This window comes from Chiloscyllium plagiosum, unplaced genomic scaffold (assembly GCF_037043375.1).
Source record: "Chiloscyllium plagiosum isolate Xiang-an unplaced genomic scaffold, Cpla_swu_hap1 HiC_scaffold_23, whole genome shotgun sequence".
Lineage (NCBI taxonomy): Eukaryota > Metazoa > Chordata > Chondrichthyes > Orectolobiformes > Hemiscylliidae > Chiloscyllium > Chiloscyllium plagiosum.
The window spans coordinates 46927633-46948518 of NW_028270161.1; the positions used below are offsets into that span (position 1 = coordinate 46927633).

General features: G+C 41.9%; 1 protein-coding gene across 6 annotated transcripts in view; it reads right to left on the minus strand.

The window, feature by feature from the left end:
* The window catches only part of LOC122561635 (anoctamin-1-like), a 206812-nt gene that overhangs the window by 118065 nt on the left and 67861 nt on the right, over positions 1-20886 (minus strand). For all 6 annotated transcript variants that reach the window (XM_087999625.1, XM_087999622.1, XM_087999624.1 and 3 more), the window contains 4 exons: positions 20797-20868; positions 20338-20424; positions 4147-4221; positions 3428-3629 (listed from right to left, as the gene is read on the minus strand). In XM_087999625.1, the coding sequence (XP_087855751.1) occupies positions 3428-3629; positions 4147-4221; positions 20338-20424; positions 20797-20868 (436 nt within the window). The remainder of the gene's footprint in view (positions 1-3427; positions 3630-4146; positions 4222-20337; positions 20425-20796; positions 20869-20886) is intronic.

A 20886-nucleotide genomic window follows, 5' to 3' on the forward strand; every position in this document is an offset into this window, starting at 1 on the left:
ATGTAGTGATTTATCAAGATCAGCATTTGAAATCTCTCCAGTAGCCATCTTTAGAGTTGCATTTCTTCAATCTAGCTAAGCAAATGCAAACAAAGTGACTATCACAATTGCAGCATTGTCTTCTCTCGGTGAACATGCTTTCTTTTCATTTGTTGAAACTTTATTGCTGGAACAGCACAGCAGGTCAGGCAGCATCTAGGGAACAGAAGATTCGACGTTTCGGGCACATGCCCTTCTTCAGGAATGAGCAGAGAGTGTTCAGCAGGAGAAGATAAAAGGTAGGGAGGAGGGGCGTTGGAAATGTGATAGGTGGAAAGAGGTCAAGGTGAGGGTGATAGGTCGGAGTAGGGTGGAGGCGGAGAGGTCAAGAAGAAGACTGCAGGTCAGGAAGGCGGTGCCGGGCTGGAGGGATTCGGCTGAGACAAGGTGGGGGGAGGGGGGATGAGGAAACTGGTGAAGTCCAAGTTCATCCCCTGTGGTTGGAGGGTTCCCAGTCGGAAGATAAGACGCTCCTCCTCCGACCGTCGCGTTGTTGTGGTTTGGCGGTGGATGAGTCCAATGACCTGCATATCCTCGGTGGAGTGGGAGGGGGAGTTGAAATGCTGTGCTACAGGGTGATTGGGTTGGTTCGTCCGGGTGGCCCAGAGGTGCTCTCTGAATCGCTCCGCAAGTAGGCGGCCTGTCTCCCCAATATAGAGGAGGCCACACCGGCTGCAGCGGATGCAGTAGATAATGTGGGTGGAGGTGCAGGTGAATCTGTGGCGGATATGGAAGTTTCCTTTGGGGCCTTGGAGAGAAGTGAGGGGGGAGGTGTGGGCGCAAGTGTTGCACCTCCTGCGGTTGCAAGGGAAGGTGCCGGGAGTGGAGGTTGGGTTGGTGGGGGGTATGGATCTGACAAGGGAGTCGCGGAGGGAGTGGTCTCTACGGAAAGCTGATAGAGGAGGGGAGGGAAATATATCCTTGGTGGTGGGGTCCGTTTGGAGGTGGCGGAAGTGACGGCGGATGATGCGCTGTACATGGAGATTGGTGGGGTGGTAGGTGAGGACCAGTGGGGTTCTGTCCTGGTGGCGGTTGGAGGGGCGGGGCTCAAGGGCGGAGGAGCGGGAAGTGGAGGAGATGCGGTGGAGGGCATCGTCGATCACGTCGGGGGGGAAATTGCGGTCCTTGAAGAAGGAGGCCGTCTGTGTTGTGCGTATTTTGAACTGGTCCTCCTGGGAGCAGATGCGGCGGAGACGAAGGAATTGGGAGAATGGGATGGCGTTTTTACAGGGGGCGGGGTGGGAGGAGGTGTAGTCCAGGTAGCTGTGGGAGTCGGTCGGTTTGAAGAAGGGCATGTGCCCGAAACGTCGAATCTTCTGTTCCCTAGATGCTGCCTGACCTGCTGTGCTGTTCCAGCAATAAAGTTTCAGCTTTGATCTCCAGCGTCTGCAGACCTCACTTTCTCCTCCTTCTTTTCATTTGTCCATTGTCCTCTACGATACTTACATCTTGTATTCTTGCTTTGATCTCTTAGACTTTCTGCAGATAATTCTTTCTATTGTACCATTAATTTGTTCTTGTTAAGCTTAAACTGTCTCTCAGTCTACAGCAAAACTTCATTGTTCCCACCTTCGTACTCTCGGGCTAATGATTAACAATTATAGAGTTTTCTCTTTTGAAAATTTCCTTAAGAAAATTTTTCTGCTCTCGAAGCTGACATGCTCTCTTAGCAGGAGCTCTTATTCCTGATTTTAAATGAAATAAATTTTAAGTTGTCCAAACTCTCAGAATTTATCTAGACATGCAATGCTATCATATACTGATCAAAGGTCTCCCTATCCCAGCAAGCTATGATGTTGAGCATGTAGTATTCATAAGTAACGTTATTCGAGGATTCAAAATGTTTCTTTAAGATCTGCGAAATATCGCTAGTCTGGCTTTTTCTGCTCTTAAATGAGGTCTAGCTGTAGTTTACCTCATCAAAAAATCCCTATGGTGTGGAAACAGGCCATTGGGCCTAAAATGTCCACACTGACCCTCTGAAGAGTAGCCCATCCAAACCCATTCACCAACCCCAATTACTTTACATTTCCCTGACTAATGTACCCAACCTGTACATCCCTGAACACTATGGGTAATTTAGCATGGCCAATCCACCTCACATGCATGTCTTTGGACTGTGAGAGAAAACCGGAGCTACTGGAGGAAACCCCAAGCAGACACGTGGAGAATGTACAAACTCCACACAGACAGTCACCTGAAGCTGGAATCAAACCTGGATTCCTGGTACTGTGAGGCAGCAGTGCTAACCACTGAGCAACTCTCCCTTGTGGCACGGTTTTCCCAGCATTGATATCACAGTTGCTACTCTCATTTATTCAGAGTTCGTGCTTAATTCTGTAACTGCTTCAACATTTTGCCATTGAGTCTGGAAGAAATTCAACGCAATGATATATAGCCTTTCATTTCCATCGCAACAGAGACTCAAAACTCACAGCCATTCTGACTCACCCAAGGTATTAAAGTTACACACTGCTGTTTTTCCTTGCTATTTCTTCCAGCAGCTTGCTTTCCTACAGATTTGAAAATTCACACCATGTCAGCTGCAGGCACTTCTGACACAGTATTTCCTGTTGTCTTTTTAATGGCTACTCAAGCTAAGGTGAAAACAACTGACAGTAAAGGTCACATAACAGTGGAAAGTGTGATGATATTATGACTTTAAGAGGTATATTTTGTCCTAGTGTTTTTTATAAGGAAAGTTTGAGAAAGAGATGCTAAGCAGACTGTTCCAAATCAATAAAGTAAACAGCTTGTGATGCCTTGGAGCTTTCTTAAAAAAAGGTTGGGACAATAAAAGCAGCATGAACGAGTAGAGTCAGCCTCCCATAGAACCAGGGTTTTAGTTTAGCCTTCAGCAGTTATTGGGGTTTTCAAGTTGGCCATGGAAGCTGTCTCTCTGTCTCTGTTACAGCTAAAAATTGGAGTTTCTCTCTCAGCCAGAATTTTCTCTTGATACTCTATCCTCTGGGATTGGAGAAACATTGCATGTGAGACAATCTATTTTACGGACTTTGCCTTTGACAAGGGTGTGTTAATGAGATGTTACATCTTGGAACAGTTGCTGTTTAGTAGCTAGATAATCTATTATCTGTTAAGCTTTAGAATAGAATTAAAGTTAGACCAATTCGTCTTTCTTTTCTTCATAACTTAACTGTAGAATAAGAATAAAGCAGGTTTTGCTTAAAGTCAAGTAGTGTGACCAATCGAATTACATCTAGAACACAGCACCTTACACTTGCCTTTAAATGAGAAAAAGTTAGGAGCTAGTCTATCTCCTTGATATATTTGAAGGGAGTTTGGTCTGGTCCATAACAAGAGCCATTAAAGGACAATGTCCTCGCAAATGCTTTTCTCCAAATGCTACTATCTTATAACACAAGCTTACCCATTTTGGTCAGCCACTCGGCCACAGCACCATAGATCTCATCCAGGATGATGATCACCAGAAGGTTAATGATGACGGCTGTTGCAGTTACTGTGACCCGAATGTTTGACTTTGTGCTCTCATTTGTACTCATCGCCATGGCCGCTGCTATGGAGATTCGATATATGATCACTCCAAAGACGGCAGAAAATGTTAGGCCAATCTGCAGTGAAGGAACCGCTTTTGAATTAGCTGCATTCGCAAATCTCTATTTGATAATGACTCTTAATAACATGACCTTTTGTAAACCTTTGATGTCTTTTGTTTTTTTTTGAGTATAGAAAAATTCAGTTTTTTTCCAAAAATAGCTTCTGAGCACATAACTGACATTGCAAAGAAAATATCATGTGCCAATCTTCTTCTGCAAAGCTGATAAGCTTGTGAGAATCATGAAACATTTCAATATTTTGCAAAAATTTGTGCTCCACTGCCATTGTCTGTTTTGAATTTTATGCTTATCTGGGTACACTTCTGTTCCATTTATATATTGTGGGCGTCTATTTAACAGAAACAGATGTAGATTTTACCAGTGGTCTTGAGATAAATAGCCCCAGTGCATACCATTTCCAGATCACTGATCCACAATCAGGTGTATCATTGAAAACTTGGACAGTACTGAAAGTAAGGTTGCCCTCAAACACAATGGTTCCTTAAACCCCAACTGGAATGAGCAAATTTACCATGAACAGTATTGACACGAAGTTCCCCAGATAGCCAGGAACCCGATCCCTCCAGGTCAGCTTTTCATTTTCTCCCTGCATGGTATGAGGAAAGGGGAGAAATAGAGAAAGTATTTAGCATGGAATGATATACAGGGCAGACTATGAGAGGCTATGCTGCTGGTTCTAGGGCATGTGATTATAGACACCATGCTGGGGTTACAGTGGAATAACTCCACCTCCCACTCACAATTGGGATAGCCCCCACACTGCCAATACAGCTTCATAATCTCTGCCCTTGAATCAATTAGGAAACCTTAAAACAGTTATGTTTTAAAATAAAATCTGAAGTCACTGTGTTTTTAAAATTACTTGTCAGTCTACAGCTCTGGATCTTTGTGAGTTATAATTGTCTATAGTTCTACTTTTGTCTATTTATCAATAACCATTTGTATATTGGGTAAATGACCCCAGTGAGGAGCTGTATAGCTACTCAGCCCAGCGAGGGTCCAGCAGTTCGTGCTCACCATGGGGATGCAGACAGCTACCCCAGAGACAGGACAGTCAAATGGACAATGGTAACCCCATAAACTGGGGGTTAAAGAAGGTTCCTTTGCTATCGTTTAACAGGGGGCCCACTCAGTAGTTGGGTTCCGTTGAAGCCTCAGCTAAATACTAAGAGACTGGATGGTTAATAAACAGAACTGTAAATACGATAACTGTAAATTCGATTAACTCAATCTGTTCTCTGTAATGTTAAGACATGCAATGTATATATATGAACGGCATGACCAATTGTACACGTACCAAAGATTTATATTTATGAATAAAGTATATTTTGAAATAAAAACAATTTGTGTATCTATTGCTGTTTTATCACAAACAAACGTATTAATTAATTATAGTAAAACCATGCTGACAACACAAAACTGGGTAAAGATTACAATCTACAATCACAAGGGTAGTACAATATTAAACATAGTATTGTAACAGTTATTATTTTATTATAAAGAAGATTTTTCCAAAACTAAAGTTTTCTTTGTTATTTCATAGTCTACTTTTTCAATCTCGAATTTGGCTACCTCTCCTAACTCTCATGTCACAGCGCACTCATTACTACTTCATCTGTATTTTATTTGCTCTGTAAAGCACTGGGATATTTTGAAGCACTAAGAGATGCAAAATTAATGAAAGCTGTTGTTGTGGTGACAGCAGAGATAAAGTTCTTTACTGTAATTTGGAGGTTAGAATTGAAGAAGAGGACCACAGACCCAGAGAAGCAATTGAAATGTGATAGAAAATCACATTTTAATTTAAGAAGCTCACTTAAGAGACATGGACAGGGACAAAGTCGAGTGTCAAGCAGAATAAGATGAGAAAGGGACAAATAACAATTGACACTGCAGATATTGGACAATGGAGAAAGTTTTTACCATGATAATGAGACCAACATACAACTTGAAATTAGATGATGGAATTTTTATTTCACAGGAAGTGGATACACTAAGTGCAAATGCCTTCTGAAATTTCAGAAGCCCTTAGCAGCCAAATCCCATTGATGTTTAACTTTGATCTCAGAACCTTATAGTCCAAGGGTTTTCCTTACTGCCTCTTTCCTTTTCAGGGAAGACTGTAGGAATTACAGGATACACATGAAGGAAAATATCTGTTTTATTTTCCCAGGCATTGCACAACAGTAAAACAAAAACCTCGATTATGCATATAATCACCCAACAGAATTCTGCAATAAGCTGGTACTTAGCTGATTTAATACAATCTACTCAGTGGAAAATCATATATTTGTATAGTTATAACAAAACTCCATTTTACTTGATATTAGCAAAAAGGTTTTGGTTGTCTTTTTGTTTATCTCATTTCAGAGTCACTTGCTTAAAAGAAAGCTGCAAAGTGAGACAAAATTAATAACCAAATCAACCCAAATAATTTCCTTCAGTTAAATAAATGGCATGAACCACTTTGCCTGTACGTTACTTTCAAGTGCAGCTGTTCCCACATATAACCACAAGCAGCGTTTGTCTTGGTATCTCAACCCAGTAAAACATTCAGTCGCAGCCATTGTCATCAAGTTAATTGCACTGAGTAAAGTACATGGTCTCAACAGCAAGACAATCCTTTGATTAACCATTATAATGCTGCTGGTGCCTTTAATCAATCAAATGGTTTCCAGTAAAAGGGGAATTAATGTTGAGCTAATTTTGCAGAATCTCACAGAGCAGAGAGAGTGAGATAATTCAGCTCATCATTGCTGCGTTAGCTCTTTGAAAGGGCTCCCTAAATTATACCCATTGTGATTTGTCAAGTATTACCGAGAAGTATAATGGTGGAATATACAAACTGCAAAGCTATGAGGACAGGTCTCACATTATTCAATTCTCAACATTACTCATTTTATGTATATGCAACTGTCCATGTGGCTGTAAACCATTATTAAGGCTTATTTTGATCTAAGGAGTAAACAGAGTTAGAATCCTAGGGAGCCTCACACTGTGGTTTGCTTCAAGTCCTGCACTGACTGCAGATTCAGGCCTGAAGTGAAGAGATCTCCACAGCCAAAGTTGTGTTATTAGGCTTAAGCCTCATTCCTCCTTGTCAGATTATTCATTGGGTCTTCCAACCAATGGGCAAGGGTTGAGGGCGTGATGCTGGGATGGATGTTGTGGGGATCGGGGGCAATGAATAAGTGTAACAGAAACCATGTAAACAGAACTGGGTTTTTTTTTAGAAGAAATATTAAAATGCCATCTAGATATTTTTAGTGATGGAGTAGTTAGCAATGCAGTTGCTTTATTAGGCACTAAGTATAGCTATCCTGTGCAGTAACTTCCCTGCAGGAGGAAGTAGCACAAAGGGCTAACATCAGCTCAAAATGTTGACAGGATTTGGGAACAGATGTGAAGAAAATGCTCCCATGAAGAAATCTGATGAGGCAAAAGCTTCCCAGCATTGCACCAAATCAATTTGAGAGGCTCAATGTGCCCATCACAAAATGTTCACTTCAAACTACTGCACCAGTAGTAGCTTGTGAGACACAGATACAGCCTTGCTGCTCTTTTCAAGCAAAACAGTAATGGCCCAGATTGTAATATCTGCTGTTTATCAATAGCAACTGCAAAGTAGGATTTTTGTCACCTATGCATTGTAAAATTATATCCACTTCCGTGTAGGAACAGTTCCAACAAAACCTTGTTCAATGATACATGCACAATGTTCTCACTCATATGTTGGGATAACTTCTGAACATATTTTTCCTTCAAATTTAAGTTTCACAAAATATTGCTCCCCTGTCAGACAACCTGGGATTTAAGCTTGCCCAGGAAGTGAGCTTCCCATCTCCAGTGCCTCTATAGATGGCTTTTACAAGTTTTAGGAATTGACAATGCAGATGTATTGCAGGAGGTCTCCCTGGGCTCTGTATTATTAATATCTTCCATCCTGTCTTATTTCTATCCTACATACTCAATTATAACACCAAGTACATTGCCATGCAAGCCTTCTGTGAAGTGTGTTGCTTGAGATTAACATCATGCTGAATGTTTCTCTTGAATAGGAATAGAGTGGACCATTCAATCCCATTATCTTGTCCTACAATTGCATGAGTTATAATTTCAGTGAGATAGAGTCATAGAGATTTACAGCATGGAAACAGACCCTTCGGTCCAACGTGTCCATGCCAACCAGGTATCCCAACCCAATCTAGTCCCACCTGCCAGCACCCGGCCCATATCCCTCCAAACCCTTCCTATTCATATACCCATCCAAATGCCTCTTAAATGTTGCAATTGTACAAGCCTCCACCACTTCCTCTGGCAGCTCATTCCATACACCTACCACCCTCTGCGTGAAAACGTTGCCCCTTATGTCTGTTTTATATCTTTCCCCTCTCACACTAAACCTATGCCCTCTAGTTCTGGAATTCCCCACCCCAGGGAAAAGACTTTGTCTATTTATCCTATCCATGTGCCTCATAATTTTGTAAGCCTCTATAAGGTCACCCCTCAGCCTCTGACGCTCTGGGAAAACACCCCCAGCCTGTTCAGCCTTTCCCTATAGCTCAAATTCTCCAACCCTGGCAACATCCTTGTAAATCTTTTCTGAACCCTTTCAAGTTTCACAACATCTTTCCGATAGGAAGGAGACCAGAATTGCACGCAATATTCCAACAGTGGCCTAACCAATGTCCTGCACAGCCGCATCATGACCTCCCAACTCCTGTACTCAATGCTCTGACCCATAAAGGAAAGCATACCAGATGCCTTCTTCACTATCCTATCTACCTGCGACTCCACTTTCAAGGAGCTATGAACCTGCACTCCAAGGTCTCTTTGCTCAGCAACATTCCCTTGGACCTTACCATTCAGTGTATAATCTTTATCTTCATTGCTGTAAAGTTGGTATGAGAATATTACAACAATCATTTTCCACCATAAAACACCTCAATTTACTAAAGGAAAAGGAGACTAAAATTGTATCTCCTTGGTTCTATTAGTTCTAGCACTGTTCTGACAGGGCCATTTGCGATGTAGCCCTCATATGACTCACCCAACTCAAGACACTAACATTCAAGCCACCAACTCATGCCAGAAGACTGAGAAGGAGCCTTACATGATACAACTGTTTGATACAATGTCAGCATATCCAATCTGAACCAAACAGTCCCAGGCAAAAGAAAATGACTTTTCACACAACAAGCACTAAGATAGATATTGAACCTTGCAGTTCAGGGCCAGTTACCCAAATTTCAGGTAAAATAACTTTTATGTATGACTGCTGTTGCAAACATCTGGAAGGCTTGTTGCAGGTGTTGTGATGAATCGCTGTATTTGCTGGAGAGCATTGCCACATTTTCGTTGGGTGGGCAGAGCATCAGGTGACCTGTTCAAACAAAGAATTCAGCTCTAGACTGTCTCAGCTCTGCAGAATGACAGAGAAATAGAGATCAGGCTGCGGGGAGGACAAACTCTACGCATGTCCTCTGCCAAATTCAGGCTGGACTCTTCCAAACTACAAAACGATGACAGGAGAAGCTATCTGGCAGGTTTTCAGTGTTCATATCCATCTGCACTCACCGTGTGCTGCCACATTGTGATCCTAAGCTAAGTCCTCTCCAGTACAAACTGTCTGATGCCTCACTCTCATGAGGCGTTGGAAAACAAACTATCTTTTCACCCTCCCCTTGCTAAAGGCTACTCTTTCATTAATGAGTCACTACATGCTGATCCCAACTCCCAGTTATTCTTGAAAGTTTGTGCAGCACCAGTCTCTAATCTGGTAGCTCTCTTGCATTATGGTTGGGCAGCTGGCAGTTCATAGATGGTTGCAAGCAGGAAAACGGAAAGGATTAGTGGATGTGAGAGAAAGAGGTCAGAGTAGGAAACTCATCACGCCATCTGCCAGGTAGCAGGATGAGGGAGAGCAGACAGTTAAGAAGGGACATAAGGCAGGAACATATTGTCATGTTTTCAGTGATGCTAGATGCTATGGATCCCTATGGCAGCTGAGGCCATGTTGTTGATAACTATCTCACCCCCAGGCTCAGGAGATGCACATGTTCTTATCCTTTTCCAGTTCTGCTACCTGCCCTTCCACTGTGTGCCACCTGCTCCTGCAAGGAAGATGCCATAGTGACTGATCACATAGCGGTTGTGTATTGCTGCATTTGGATGATGCGCATGTCACAGCTAAATAGCTAGGGAAGAGAGGAATGTCAGGCTGGCATCCTTACTGCATTTATGGGCTATTCTTTTATTCATATGGCTGGAGAAGTGTCATATTTTGATGTCAATGGTTGAGGTAGATGCCAGGAATGAAAGGCCTGACTCCCCTGAGTGGTAGAGGCTGATAATGGGTAAGTGATGGGGCTATGAATCAATTAAATATGTGAGAAGTTGCCGGAGCAGGGGATAGGTGATTTCATTAGAAGGTACATTCCCTGATGTTGACATTCCTTGCTTGAGGCCATTAAATTGCTTGCGGTCCTGCAGCCAGCCCTTGCATCCAAATGTTTGAAGTTGACCTTCCTGATGACCTGTTTACACTCCCTTCTTTGGCTGGCTCTTTGGGGCCTTCTGGTATCTTTCTTGCTGTCCACCTCTAACATTAATGGTACATCCATCACCTTGTCTTTGTGCTGGTGTTCAATTTATCATCTTTTGAATTCCAGAACAAAACTGCTGACTGCAGCTTCCCTTTAAGAGGGACGGAGTGTTTTTTTTTGGAATAGAGTGCTGACTGATTAGGTAACTTCATTATAATTTTGATCACTGGTAAACACAGGGGAAGGAGGAAATAAAGAAAGATTGACCCTTCTTACAGTCGATGATGATGAGATGGGAGCATCAAGACTTTGGACTACTACTTGTAACTTGTAACAGAACCAATGTTGGCAGATTGTGAAAGGGCAAAAATTAGGGCGGATGAATTTTCAGTTCCAGGTGTATGATGCTGATGATGCCTTTATTGGTGGAATGGCAGGGGTAGGGGAAGTGAAAAGCAGCACAATTTTTTTTAAAAACAATTATTTCTCATTTTCTTTCCATTATGAACTGTGATCAAAGTGTCTTGCTATCCTCCTCATGTCTCTCATAATGAATTCATCCTTGGTTGATCCAGCATCTGTAAGGGATCTTCAACTCTTTAGCAGAAAAATACACACAAAGAACGGGCTTTAAATAAAAGCCATTAACAATTACATTGAGTTCAAAGCTGTCAACAGTGTAGAAATATGAGGGGAGAGACCTGTAATTAGAAAGAGTCACAACAGTTCAGATTCATTCAAGGGCCTGGAGTTGTGTCTATTAGCACACATGCATCAAAATAATGTTAAAATGTATGTTCATAAATCAGAAGAAAAACAATATTTGTCTCAAAGATTGAATGACAATCATTTGGATTGTATTAATATTTGCCAAGGCCAATTCAAAAGGCATTTGTAAGGTACTTTTCTCATCAAAATCTACAATGTGAACTTTTGAGAATGAAAGTGGAAGTTTAATAAGAATTGATTGTGCCTCTTGCATGGAAGGTGAATTTGACAGGGGATAAGGGAAAGCTGAAAGGGGCTACAAAGGATCAGGTACAGCAGGAATGCAGCCATTGTATTGGATTGGAGATAGAGGGATAAATATGTGAAGGTTAATGAAAGCTGTTAAGTTGGTTTATATTTAAGCTTCTTAAGTGCTCACTAAGGCAGAATGTAACTCACCTCAGGACTGACTGGGAATGGAATTCCCCAGTTCTGGCTCTACCCTCATGTATTTTTCCAAATGAAAAGTATTTTCTTCGTATATCCTATCTGCATTTAAACAAGGATTGTCTTTCACAACCTCACGGTGCTTCAAAGTGCTTTGCAGTCAATTTTAAATTATTTTGAAGTGTTACTATACGGCAGCGTAACTTCACACAGCAAGATCCCACAGACAGCAATAACCTAATAACATAAACACATTATCTGCTCTGTGATGTTGATTGAGGGATAAATGTAATTCAGAATATTGGGGAAAACTCAATCACAAACAGAAAAGTCTAGAGAGACACAACAGGTCTAATAGCAACTGTGAAGGGAGAAACAGAATGCACTTTCAAGTCCCCTTGGAACTGAAGAGGAATGGAAATGTACTCCCAGTTTCACTGTCTCATTGGTTATGATGATACTCCCTGCCTCAAGGATTCTCAACCATGTCTGACCCCCATATCCAACATGTCTGCCCTCAACTCTACCCTCCTTTGAAAATACTGATATAGTTCCCCTTATCCTCACTTTCTGCCTCATTAGCCTTCACCTTCCAAGGATTATCCTCCATGATTTACATCACATGTAGCAGGATTCCACATCAAACATATCGTCCCCTCCCCATTAGCATTCTGTAGGGACTGTCTGTGCCAACCTAGCCTACTCGTCCATCACTCATTGCAATTTCTAATCGACCTATTACACCTTCTCTTGTACTCATACATGCATTACACTTGCCCCTTGCCTGCTCCCTCCTCACTGTCCAAAGCCCCAAATATACACTTACAGGTGGAGCAGTAATCTACTTCCACCTCTTTCAATCTTGTTTACTGTGGTCAGTTCTTGTAAAGTAGTCTCCTCTATATTGGCAATACCAAATGGAGACTAGTTGATTACTTTACGGACCAGCTCTCACCTTTCTGAAAGAAAGTCCACAACCTCCTGGTCACTTGAAGCCACTTTGAAGTCACATGGTGTGTGGGGTGCTCGAGCTAGGTGGATAAAGAACTGCTTAAGCAACAGGAGACAGAGAGTAGTAGTTGAAGGGAGTTTCTCAAAATGGAGAAAGGTGACCAGTGGTGTTCCACAGGGATCAGTGCTGGGGCCACTGTTGTTTGTAATATACATAAATGATCTGGAAGAGGGCACTGTTGGTATGGTCAGCAAGTTTGCAGGTGACACGAAGATTGGTGGAGTAGCAAAAAGCATAGGGGACTGTCAAAGAATACAGGAGAATATAGATAGACTGGAGAGTTGGGCAGAGACGTGGCAGATGGAGTTCAATCCAGACAAATGTGAGATGATGCATTTTGGCAAGTCTAATTCCAGAGCGAATTATACAGTAAACAGAAGAGCCTTGGCAAAGGTTGATGAGCAGAGAGGTCTGGGAGTTCAGGTCCATTGTACCCTGAAGGTTGCTGCACAGGTGGATAGCGAGGTCAAGTAGGCATATAGTATGCTTGCCTTCATCGGATGGGGTATTGAGTATAAGAGCTGGCAGGTCATGTTAAAATTGTACAAGACATTAATTCAGCAGCATTTAGAATACTGTGTGCAGTTCTGGTCGCCACATTACCAAAAGGATGTGGACGCTTTGGAGAGGGTGCAGAGAAGGTTTACAAGGATGTTGTCTGGTATGGAAGGTGCTAGCTATGAAGAGAGTTTGAGTAGGTTAGGTTTGTTTTCATTAGAAAAATGGGGGTTGAGGGGAGACCTGATTGAGGTCTACAAAATCATGAAGGGTATAGACAGGGTAAGCTTTTCCCCAGAATGAAGGATTCAAAAACAAGAGGTCACGCTTTCAAGGTGAGAGGTGAAAAGTTTAAGGGGGATACACGCGGCAAGTACTTTGAACACAGGGTGGTAGGTGCCTGGAACACGTTGCCAGGCAGAGGTAGTAGAGGCATCTTCATGAGTAGGTGGGAAGCAGAGGTATACAGATGCTTAGGAATTGGGCAGCAGGTTTAGACAGTGGTTTTGGATTAGCTCAGGCTTGGAGGGGCCCTGTTCCTGGGCTGTAAATTTCCTTTGTTCTACTTGTCACACAATACACTATCTTGCTGTCACGCTGTCATTTCCATCCTAGGCCTGCTGCAATATTCCAGATGTGAGCTGGAAGAATACCACCTCATTTTCTACTTAGGCATCTTTCAGCCTTCAGAGCTCAACAATGAGTTCAACAACTTCAGAACATGAACAACAATCTCCATTTTTATTAACCCCTTGCCCATTGTTTTGCACCACCACTTTGTTTGCTATCAGCACAGTTGTTCTACTTTCTGCTATTACCGCATACTATGAACGCCTCTTAACCCACATCGCTTCTCTGCTATCATTAACAGTTTCTTCACCTTTTGCTCTTGGGTACAATTCCCAGGAGTTCTACATGCTCCTCTCCACTTCTTCATGGTATAAAACCAAGCACTTTTCCAGCCCACTGTAAATACAAAGAGGAGTCATATTTAATTGGAAAGATTAACTTTTGTATTTCTGTCCATGGCTGCTGCCAAACCTGTTGAAACTTTCCAACACTTCAGATCTCAGCATTCACTCTACTTTGCTTGTCGCATATTGGGGAGACCATAAGACCATAAGATGTAGGAGGAGGCCTGTCAGATCGCCAAGCCTGCTCCATCATTCAATCAGATCACAGCTGATCTGATAATCCTCAACTTCACTCACCCGCCTTATTCCTAAAACCCTTGATTCCTATACAGATTAAAAATCTGTCAAACTCAGCTTAGAATATACTTCATGATCCAACATTTATACCCCTCTGTCGTAAAGAATTCAGTTCTTCTATGCTTTCTGACAAAACCTCATTTTTTCACAGTATATTCTAATTGTCAAGTTCTTGCCAATTCATTAACCTGAGTATAATGTCTCTGTAGACTGTGTCACCCTCACTACCTGCCTTCCACCTGCCAACTTGGCTACACGCATCCACTTACATCATCCTAGTTGTTAATATATGTTATAGATAATTGTGGCAATAGCACTGATCTCCATGGCATTCCACTAGTTACAGGTTGCCATCCTGAAAATGCTCATCTTATCCCAACCCTGTCTTCTATAGCTAGCCATTCCTCTACTGATGCTATTATACTATCTTCAATACCATGTCCAGTATCTTACTGCACACCTTTTTGAAACCCAAATATAATACATCTACTCATACCCCTTTATCCATCCTGCTTGTTACCTCCTCAATAATGTAATAAATTTGTCAGGCATGATTTGCCCTTCATGAAGCCATGCTGATTCTATTTGATTTTTCTTTACTATATTTCTAAGTGCTCTGATCTTGCACTCTTTATAATAGATTCTAACATTTTCCCAATGACAGATGTTAAGACACCTGTTAACTGTTTGCTGTATCCCACTCTGGTTTTAAATAAATGTGTTACACGGGCAGCTTTCCGATCCCTTGGGACATTTCCTGAATCAAAGGATCCTTGGAAGGTTACAACTAATGTATCTATTATCTCTGTAGATGGTTTCTTTAAGATTCTAAGATGCAGCACACCAGGTCGAGGGGATTCATTAGCTGTTAGCCCCATTACTTTCCCAAGTAGTAATATTTTTTCCACTACCAATGTTTCCTCCACCATTAGGTGTTTTTATTATTCAGTATTTATTGCTATTCATGTCCTCTATCTTAAAGAATGATACAAAGTGTATTTTCAATTCCTCTGCCGGTTCTTGGTTTCATGTCACACTGCAGCAAGTCCTCACATTCTGAAGAGCTTAGGCAGGTTACTCCCCTAATTTCACCAAAGTACATTCTATACTGCACACAAGAAAATCAACTTGTTTGCAGAAAAACAGTTACATTCTGATTCTTGGTACTCAAAAGCAAGGTTCACAGTTAACTTGACAGCTTTTTAATAACTGAATGGTGTTTGATTTAACTACAAATTTTGCAAATTATACAAAGGGAAATAAATAAAAGCATGAAAGTTATGCTTTTGTAATTTTAATTCTGCCATTTTTTAAGTAATGTCTATCACTTTTCACATTGCATTTGTTAATTGCAGAAATCAGCAGTGTTTGCACTTCAGGATATAGATCAAAGGCCAAAACATGTTATCAACAGACTAATGCCATTAGAGAGCCTTTATGCAGGTTCATTGTCTGCGAACAATTTAAACAGGCTGCTTTAAGATTTGCCCTGAATATATATCTGGAGCAACTTCATAAAAGTGTGAATTTCTATTTAATTTAATCAAAAAGGAATACTTTGCTCCCTCGAGAAATGATTATCTGCAAATCAATTGGCAATGAAAATGGAGCATGGTGGAATCTCGGAGGGTGAATTACCTAAATGATTGTGCAGCTCCAAGAATGATATGCTCAGATTCTTAGTTGTTAGAGATCTCTGCTGGCACTTATGTGGCAAAAATTCTTTATGTCTCTTTTCAACCCAGACTGGGATGTCATGCTGCCTATGGACATGCTTCAGCATGAGGAGTCACTAAACATTGTGGAAACATCCGCAAATTTCCCTAGTTCATAGCTTATGTCAGAGACAGGTCATTAATGAAGCAGAGAAAGATTATTGGGCCCAGGGCCGGAGGAAATCCCACAGGGACTGCTATGATTGACCTGTGACAATCACGACTAGCAACCTAGCTCACCATTTGCCAGCATTTGGCCCATATCTCTATAAATCCTTCCTATTCGTATACCCATCCAGATGCCTTTTAAATGTTGTAATTGTACCAGCCCCCACCACTTTCTCTGGCAGCTCATACCATACACGGACTACCCTCTGCATGAAAAGTTTGCTGCTTAGATTTCTCTTAAATCTTTCCCCTTTCACCTTAAACTTATGCCCTTGGTTTAGGTTTTGCCCTTGCGTAAAGACTGTCTATTTATCCTAATCATGCCTCTCATGATTTTATAAACCTGTATAAGCTTATCCCTCAGCCTCTGATACTCCAGGGAAAATAGCCCCAGTCTATTCAGCCTCTCCCTATAGTTGAAATCTTCCAAATCTGGCAACATCCTTGTAGATCTTTTCTGAACCCTTTCAAGTTTCAGAACATTCTTCCTAAAGCAGGTTGACCAGAATTGTGTGCAGTATTCCAAAAGTGGCCTAACCAATGTCCTATACAGCTCCAAGATGACTGCCCACCTCCTATTCAATAAAGGCAAACATACAAAATACCTTCTTCAGTATCCTATCTACCTGCGACTCCACTTTCAAGGAACTATGAGGCTGCACTCCAAGGTCTCTTTTGTTCAGCAACATTCTCCAGGACCCTACTATTAAGTGTACAAATCCGGCCCTGGTTTGTCTTTCCAAATGCAGCACCTCACATTTATCTAAATTAAACTCCATCTGCCACTCCTCGGCCCTTTGTACTCTGAGGTAATACTCTTCACTGTCCACTAAACCTCCAATTTTGGTGTCTTCTGCAAATTTACTAACAATGTTCCTATCCAAATCATTTATATAAATGATGAAAAGCAGTGGACCCAGCACTAATCCTTGTGGCACACTGCTCGTCAGAGGCCTCCAGCCTGAAAAGCAACCTCCCACCACTCCCCTCTGTCTTCTATCTTCGAGGCATTTCTGTATTCCAATAGCTAATTCTCCCTCTATTCTGTGTGATCTAACCTTGCTAACCAGTTTACTATGAGGAGCCTTGTTGAATGCCTTACTGAAATCCATACAGATCATGTCCACCACTCTGCCCTCAGCAATCCTCTTCGCTACTTCTTCAAAAAACTCAATCATGTTAGTAAGACACAGTTTCCTACGCACAAAGCCATGTTGACTATCCCAGTTGTGTGGCACTATCACTTCACTAAGTGGGACAGACTTTGAACAGATTTAGCAATAAAGACTATGCCTATCTATGAGGCACTGTGGACCATGGACAGTAGCAAAATTGTAGTCTGACACACCTTGCATCCTCAACCTCATGGCCTGGCATTCCCACACTCAACCATTGCCACTAAGCCAGGGGATCAACCCTGGTTCAGTGGAGAATGCAGCCCCAGGCATACCTGAAAATGAGATGTCACCCTGGTGAAACTTCCAAACAAAACCAGTTGCATACCAAACAAAATAAGCAGCAAGTAATAGGCAGAGCAAAGTGATCTCACTACCAACAAATCATATCTAATCTCTGCAGTCCTGCCCATCCAGTTGGGAATGGTGATGGCAATTTAAAAACTCACTGGGATATTTGTGGAGGTTGCCCAAAGATCCTATTCTCAATGATGGAAGAGCCCAACAGTGCAAAGGATAAGGCTGAGGCACTTGCAGCAAACTGCATCCAGAAATATTGAGTGAGTGAATGATCTATCTCGGCCTCCTCTGAGCATCACAGATACCAGTCTTCAGCCAGTTAGATTCACTGCAAATGATATCAAGAAACAGTTGGAGGAATTGGATGCAGGAAAGGCTATGGGCCCTGACAACATTCTGACAGTGGTACTGAAGACTTGAGTTCCAGAATTGCTGCTCCTCTAGCCAAGCTTTCCAATACAGCCTCAACAATTGGCATCCATCTGACAGTGTGGAAAATTGCCCAGGTATGTCCTGTACACAAAAAAAAGCAGGACAAATCTAACCCAGCCAATTACCACCCCATCAGTCTACTCTCGATTATCACTAAAGTGATGGAAGGTGTCATTAACAGTGCCACCAAACAACAACCTGCACAGCGATGTCCAGTTTGGGTTCCACCAGGGCCACACAGCTCCTGATCTCATTACAATCTTGGTTCAAATATGGACAACAGAGCTGAATTCCAGAGGTGAGGGGCAAGTGACTCCCCTTGATGTCAAGGCTGCATTTAACTGGGTGTGGCAGCAAGGAGCCCTAGCAACATGGGAATCAATGGGTATCAGGAGGCAAACAGTCCAGTGGATGGATTCATACCTGACACATAGGAAGATGGTCGTGGTTGTTGAAGGTCAGTCATCTCAGCTCGAGGACATCTCTGCAGGAGTTCCTCAGGGTAGTGTCCTAGGCCCAACCATCTTCAGCTGCTTCATCAATGACCTTTCATTCATGATAAGGTCAGAAATAGGGATGTTCACCAATGATTGCACAATGCTCTGTACCATTCGCAACTCCTCCAATACTTAAGCAGTCCATATTCAAATGCAATCAGATCTGGACAATATCCAGGCTTGGACTGACAAGTGGCAAGTAACATTCGCACTACACAAATGTCAGGCAATGACTATCTCCAATATGAGAAAATATAACCACTGCCCCTTGATGTTCAATGCTGTTACCATCACTAAACTCCCACTATGAACATCCTGATGGTTACCATCAACCAGAAACTCACTGGGCTCGCCACATAAACACAGTGGCTAGGGAGCAAGTCAGAGGCCAGGAATACTAGCCTCTGATAGGAAAGAGTAATCACATCCTATCTGCCCAAAGCCTGTCCACCATCTACAAGGCAGAAGTCAGGAATGTTATGGAATATTCCCCACTTGTCGGATGGCTGCTGCTCCAATACCACTCAAGATGTTTGACTCTATCCAGGCCAAAGCAGCCCAGTGGGTTGGTACCACATCTGCAAGGATCCACTTCATCCAACACGGATGCTCAGTAGCAGCAGTGTGTACTATCTACAAGATGCACTGCAGAAATTCACCAAATATTCTCAGACAGCACCTTCCTAACCCACAACCACTTCCATCTAGAAGGACAAGGGCAGAAGACAGTTGGAAACGGCAATACCTGCAAGTTCCCCTCCAAGCTACTCACCATCCTGACTTGTAAATATATTCCTTCACCATTCCTTCACCATTGATGGGTCAACATACTGGAATTCCCTCACACAGGGCATTATGAGTCTACCCATATCACATGGACTGCAGTGATTCAAGAATGCATCTCACCACTACGTTCTCAATGGCAACTACAACTGGGCAATAAATGCTTCTAGATAGAGATAACTATGACCCACAAGAGCGTTTAAAAATATACTTTTATGGAAATCTATGAGATCTTTCCTGTTCCCTAGATGCTGCCTGACCTGCTGCGCTTTTCCAGCAACACATTTCCATATCTGAGGTCAACACCACCCATGATAGACCCAGTTTAGTAGTTATGTCCTTTAGGACTTGGCTAGCCTAGTCTGTCATGGTGCAACTGCCATTTTAGGTGATGAACACTGAGCTCCCCCACCCACAACACATCCTGTGGTGATGCCACCTTCAGACCTCTTCCAGCAGGTATTCAACATGGAAGAGTGATTCTACATTAATTCATCAACTAAGGGACAGAGAGAAGGCACTGGTAGGGTCAGTGCAGTCAGGGTAGTAAGTGTATGATGTTATGAATGTGAATATGCCTAGCTGCAGCTTGACACATCTGTGGAATCAATCTCCCAATTTTGGCAAAAGCATCCCCCACCTCCAAACGTTAATAAGGAGTTGATTTGAGGTTATCAGACCTGGGAATGCCCATGTCTTTCTTTAGTGCCTCGATCATTGCTAAGTGATATTTCCAGTTTAAATTATTTGCTTAGACTGTAGCAGATTTATATATCTGAATGGCAATTCAGAGAGCACGGAAGAGCCAACCACATTCCTTTGAGGCTGGAGTTATATCTAGGCCGGATATCCCATAAAAAGGACATTAGTGAATCGGATTGCCTTTTGTGACAATTGCTTCATGGCTCTCAAAATACAATATCAGGTTAAATGAATTGAATTTAAATTATGCCAGCACCATAGTGGGATTTAAACACATGGCCAGAGAATTAGCCAAAGCTTCTGATTACTAGCTGAGTGACATTCTCATAGGTCACTACCTACCTATGGGGGTTTTCAGTAAACATAAAACAAATGTACTAATTTTAGAACTTTAAACCCCAAGACATAAAATTTCCAATTATAACTCAATACATTTTGAAGTAAGTTGAGTTTTGATTAGCAATTCATGGTTTAATCGGTGTATAATCATTATGAAGAGGTATACTAACCAGACTTATCCCACCCATGGCTGACAAGACCTTGTCTTTCCATTTGCTTTTGCCTAGTGAATGGCCTTCCTGCTCCTTCTTTTGTTGCTACAAAATAATATTTGCTATTATTAGGACAAACAATAATCACAGTAACAAAATGTACAAGTACAATAACATTGGTTGCAATAAGAGAAGTATTATTATAGTCAGACAAATCTTAATCACAATTAACAGACATTGATCATAATACAACAAACATTGAACTTATGGAAATAAGGGGGGAGTAGCTGAGATGCTTTTATAGAGAGCTGGTATGACTTTAACAGGTTGAACGGCCTCCTGTAGTGTAACTATTCTATGATTCATTCTATGATTCTCTAATAACATAAATCTTGATATCAATTATCACAATGCTCAGACATCAAATTGACAACAACTCTGACATAATTATGGTACAAATATTATAAAATAACTTACATTTCGATCCTTTTCCTCTCTTAAAAGCTTCTTCTGCAAAAGTTTGGATTCATATTCTGGTCTTGGATGCTCCTAAAAGCAGTCCACACA